This window comes from Elephantulus edwardii, unplaced genomic scaffold (genome assembly GCF_000299155.1).
Source record: "Elephantulus edwardii isolate Elephantulus edwardi_28Jun2011 unplaced genomic scaffold, EleEdw1.0 scaffold00015, whole genome shotgun sequence".
In the NCBI taxonomy this organism is placed as follows: Eukaryota; Metazoa; Chordata; class Mammalia; order Macroscelidea; family Macroscelididae; genus Elephantulus; species Elephantulus edwardii.
The window spans coordinates 3,353,392-3,358,234 of NW_006399765.1; the positions used below are offsets into that span (position 1 = coordinate 3,353,392).

Sequence of the window (4,843 nt, forward strand, 5' to 3'; positions counted from 1 at the left end):
ACTTGTGCGGCTGAAGAAGAGAACAGAGGGGTGGCACACTATAATGCTGGGGCTAGAGAGGCCTCAACTCTTAGCAACTGAGTTAAAACCTCAGAAGGCAAAATGTCAGGTAATAAGGCTGGGAGATGGAAAGGATCATGCAGGGCCTTGATGAGACAAAGGACCCAAACTTCACTCTGAGAGGCCTAAACTACAACCATGTTATGCCCTGACTTGGTGCACAGAGGCCACCACGAGCCCTCGGAAAACTGCAGCGGATGTGGGGTGACCTTGAGCACCTCCACCTTCATCTCCCCACTACTATTGGATGGCTAGTCCCAAAGGGATAGTCTGCTCCATCCAGACTGGCATCCCATAAATGGAAGCCCATTGACCAATCAGAGTTTAGCATTCCTAGAGACAGATTCTGGGAACGTTGTGGCCAACTCTTGTTTGTGTGTGCTGGCCATCCTGCACTTGCTGGGCCAGCTGGTCTCCTGGGGATTGACCAGGCAGCCTCTGGGCTGGGAATGAGTACCCCTACTCCCCAGTGCTGTCAAGATACAGAAGGGCTCCCCCCAGCACCAGGTTGGGGGGTGAGGGGTGCTCAGTTCCTCCCAGAGACAAAGGAGTTGACCTGCAAAGAGTTCCAGCGGGAGCCCCGCTTCCCCTCCTCCTTTCCCCCCTCTCCCTTCCCAGTCCACGTGTCTCTATTGTCTGCTCCCCAGCTTCAGGGAAAGACACAGCCTCGGATGTGTCAAAACCACCACCACCCCCCCTCCCCGGCAGCAGGGAAATTAATTACTGGACGATTTTCACTTCCTCTTGCAGCGTCTGCCTGAGCGAGGCACCAGAAGAGGACCAGCTGAGTGGCTGCGCTGGGTACCGGCATGGGAGACTTACCCCCCCTCTCCAATTCTAGGAGAAGAAAGTTGAACCCCAAACCCAACAGGGGGCTCCAGTAAGAGCCCAATCAGGAAAGGAGAGGGGGCGACTTCCTCTAGTTAACGCTGAGGGTCCACATTGGCCACTTGTAAACTGGGGAGAGGAAGAGGACTGGGGGGGGGGGCAGGTCCAAGCTGGAGCATCACTTTGCATCCTCGCCCCTGGGTCCCCATATGTCGGGACCCCCGTCTGCTCGGAACCCTCTGGCTTCTTCCCTCTGGCTGCTGCTTCTGTGTTGCACTTTTCTTCCCCTTTCTTTGCATTCTGTCTCTCTGCGTCTCTCTTTCCCCGTCGTGGGTGAAGGAGTGTGTGCGCAACGCTACTTCTCTCCATCTCTGCCTTTCTCCTCGCTTGGCTTCTCTCCCCGCATCTTTTTGTCCTGATCTCGGCTTTCTGCTGCTTGCTGCTCCTACCTCTCTGAGCGCGTGTCTGTGTCTTTCTTTCTCGCGGCTCTCCTCTCCTCCCTCCCCCGTCTCCGTCTCTCTCTCTAGATCCCCACGCCTTTCTTACCCTCACTTTCTCCCCTCCTGCCCGCCCGCCGCTCCCTGCGCCTCGCCTGCCCCCACCGCAGCCGGTTCAGGGGAACGTGTGTGCGGAGCGATTGTCCTGGGGGACATTTGATGGATTAGAGCGCTGAACAGTTCCATTGCTAGGGGACCACCTGATCTCCTCCAGCCTGCGTCCCATATAAAGCCGGCAGCCCGAGTGCTGAGCACAGCTCCAGCGATCGCCTGCCAGCCTGCCTGCCTGCTGCCTGCCTGCGCGCCTCCGCCGCCGAACGCGAGCGGGAGCCGGAGCCCGAGCCCTAGCTCGGCCGTCACCGCCGGGGCCGGCTCCGCGCGCCCACCCGTCCGCCCGCTGGGAGCTGTCCAGTGCTGAAAACCCGCGCGGCCAGCCAATCGCGCCCGGCTGGCCGCCTCCCCCGCAGGGCCCCACGCAAGTGCCCCGCCGAGCCCACCGCCGGTCGCACCATGCCGCGCTCCTTCCTGGTAAAGAAGATCAAAGGGGACGGCTTCCAGTGCAGCGGGGTGCCGGCCCCCACCTACCACCCCTTGGAGACCGCCTACGTGCTGCCTGGCGCCCGAGGACCGCCTGGGGACAACGGTGAGTGGGGCCGGGCGGATGGGGGCTGGGTGGGGGTGGTGGCGAGGAGCTCGGGCCCTCCCCAACTTGGGCCACGAGGAGGGGCGCGCGCAGCAGGGAACCCCGGGAGGAGATTTCCCTGGCCCAGTGCGCCTCCCGAGGCTTCCGGAGGCCGGCGGGCGGGGCAGGGGCTCAGTCCCTACAAAGGGAAAGTCGCCTGGCAGGCCCATCCCGTAGCCACTCGCCTGCCTTACTTTCAAAGTTGTGGTCCTACAACAGGGGTTGGATTGAGGAGGTGGTTAGAAACGTGAGGCACCCATAAAGGGCTAATGCACAAGGCAGGTTAGGGCTCCCTTCTCCCCCCGGGGGAGGGAAAGAGCTGACTGGGAGGGTGCCTGGGGTAGGGGGGCCAGTTGAGACTGCCAGCTCTGTTGGCTCCTTACGGGTAGCTGGGGGTACCCGTACTTGCTTCGAATCTGCTCCCTCTGGTGACAGCTCCCAGGCTCTCTCCTGCAGCAACTCTTTTGTTACCCTCAGCCACATGCTGCCAAAGGCTGAGCCTATCCTGGGACTGAGAGAAAGAGATCTTCAGAAGGGGTTCCCCAAAGTGGCTCCAGATCCCAGGGCTGCCTCCCCACATCCCTCCAGAGCCTGTCCCACTCCTTTTAAACGCACACATACACACACACACTTCATCTCTCCTCAGTACAAGTTCCCGCAGGGACCAGGCTCTGGGGGACAGGAGAGGTCATTCAGACCCTGAAGGGGGTGATGTCCGGAGGGTGGAAGAAGCAGCAGGAACTGTTTGCGTGAGCCCCTCCCCCACTGGGGGGATCACAAAAGGCTTCTCTCCTCTGTTGGCCCCCAACAAGGCAGGTGTCTGGGGCGAAGGCGTTCCTTTTGGCAGTAAGAGATCTGGCATCAGATGTGGCATCCGCTTTGGGGTGTGTGAGAGAGAGAAAGACACAGAGAGAGAGAACGAGAAGAAAGGGCTTCGGGTGACTGGAGAGCTGAGATGCCAAAGGCAGGGGACCAGGAGGGTGGGGGCGTTTACCTCAGGGATTTCCAAGCACTTTGCCCACATTCCGTCACTCTGCCAAGCCAGGTAGGGAGAGGGTGCTGGGCAGAGGGCTCTTTGACCTCATCAAGGTCACAGAAGTTAGAGAGTGATGAGGGCTATAGTGACAACCCCTCAGAGCCCCAGCAGAGGCCCCTTTTCCTCTGTCTACATGTCCCCTATTCTGTGGTCCTTTTTCCTTGAATCTCTTGGGGCCAGTGACAGAAACCCATGGCAATGGCTGGACTTGGCTGAGTGATGGCAGCCTGGAGCGTGGCCCAGAGGCCAGGCCAGTGCTGGGGAATATGCGTGCTGGGAGCTGGGTAGAAATGGAAATGTCTGCAAGACCGTTTTGTGAGCTCCTTGAGGTCTGACATGAGTCTCTGAGCCTCCAGCCCCAGAGTCCCCTTTGCCCTATCCCCAGACCAGCTAAGGAAACCTAGTATTTTAAGCTCAATGTATTTTCCATGCACCGTCCAAACAGCAGGCTGCGTGCGCCTCAGGAGGGAGGCAGGAGAGTGCCTTGCCTTGACTTCAGTCCAAAAAAAGCTTTACAAGGAGTCCTGAACAAATGGTGGCAAGTGGGGCTGAGGCAAAGCCCTGAGCAGGGGTGTTCGTGTGGAAGTTTCACCCCCTAGACCAACCCCTGTTTGAGATTTTCCCCAAAGGGCTAACTCTCTGGCCTCCAGGGAATCTTGAAGCAGTCCTAGGAGTCAGGTGCCAGGTCTAGAATTTGCAGACGTGCCTGGGCTCTGGGTCGCTGGCTTGCTGTGTGACCTTGGGCAAGTGTCTTCCCTTTTCTGATCCTGGTCTCCTCAGTAGTGAAAGGAACTTGGATGGCATGTGAACTTACAAGCTCAGCTCTTGTGAAGGTCAAGTGTGGGGTGGGAGGCATTGAAGTTGCCTAGACCAGAGTCTAATATAATAATACGTGGAGGCCATTGTTGGGATTTCTGTGGGCTCTTACTAAAAATTAAAAATCCTCCACCTTGCGGGAGGTGGCAGAGCTTTTGAGACCTGGCATTTTCCCTGGCTTCAGCCTCTGCAGGCTGCCCTGTGGTGAGGAGAGGCACCCAGGCCTGGTGGCCTTGGCAGTGTCTCCAAGGAACAGCATCCATGCAGGGGAACTGGGGGTGACCTCTCAAGCCTGGCTATGGCTAGGGAAACTCAGGGTCTTCACAGTCCTGCTTTCAAGGGTCTCTTCCTCCCCTGGGGTGTGTCCAGACTGGCTAGTGAGGGTTCCCCATTCCCTGAATGGATAGGGGTGCCTTAGGTCCTCAGAGAGCCGGCCAGCTCCTGGTGGCCTGTTGTCTCCACTCTGCCGGAAATAACCTTGCTGAGCATTTGAGGGAAGTGTGAAAAATTGCTGAGCCGACGTTTTTCTCTCCCAGCGTGCGTAAGTGCGCTGGGTAAACAAGGAGAAAGGAGGGGGGAGGTGAAGGGGGGCCCTGCGGGCGGCTGGGGCGGCTGGCGAAGGCAGGCAGCGAAGGGGGAGGGCCTGGGGCTGGATGGAGACAGTTCCAGTTATTAGAAAGATCTTCTTACAATCCATTCCTGCAGCTCCTGCAGCAGAGTCAGGGTGAGACAGATGGGAGGGGACGGGGGCAGGGCAGGGAGGCCTGGGTATTGGATCAGGGAACTTCAGGTTTGTAGCTGATGGAGGACCCCAAATTAAGGAGGTGTACTACCCCTCAGCTCACCACCCCTCAGCTCAGGGATTGCCTGAGGGTGTAGGACAATTCCTGGGGCGTGCTCGCTTGCTCGCGCGCTCTCTCTCTC

At 58.8% G+C, this 4,843-nt stretch overlaps 1 protein-coding gene across 1 annotated transcript in view; it reads left to right on the plus strand.

Annotated features, from left to right (window-relative positions):
• Window positions 1-1,895: 1,895 nt before the first annotated feature.
• Window positions 1,896-4,843, plus strand: part of SCRT2 (scratch family zinc finger 2) — a 13,215-nt gene continuing 10,267 nt past the window's right edge. Inside the window, exon 1 of the mRNA XM_006881679.1 lies at window positions 1,896-2,028. Coding sequence (XP_006881741.1) covers window positions 1,896-2,028 — 133 coding nt within the window. The remainder of the gene's footprint in view (window positions 2,029-4,843) is intronic.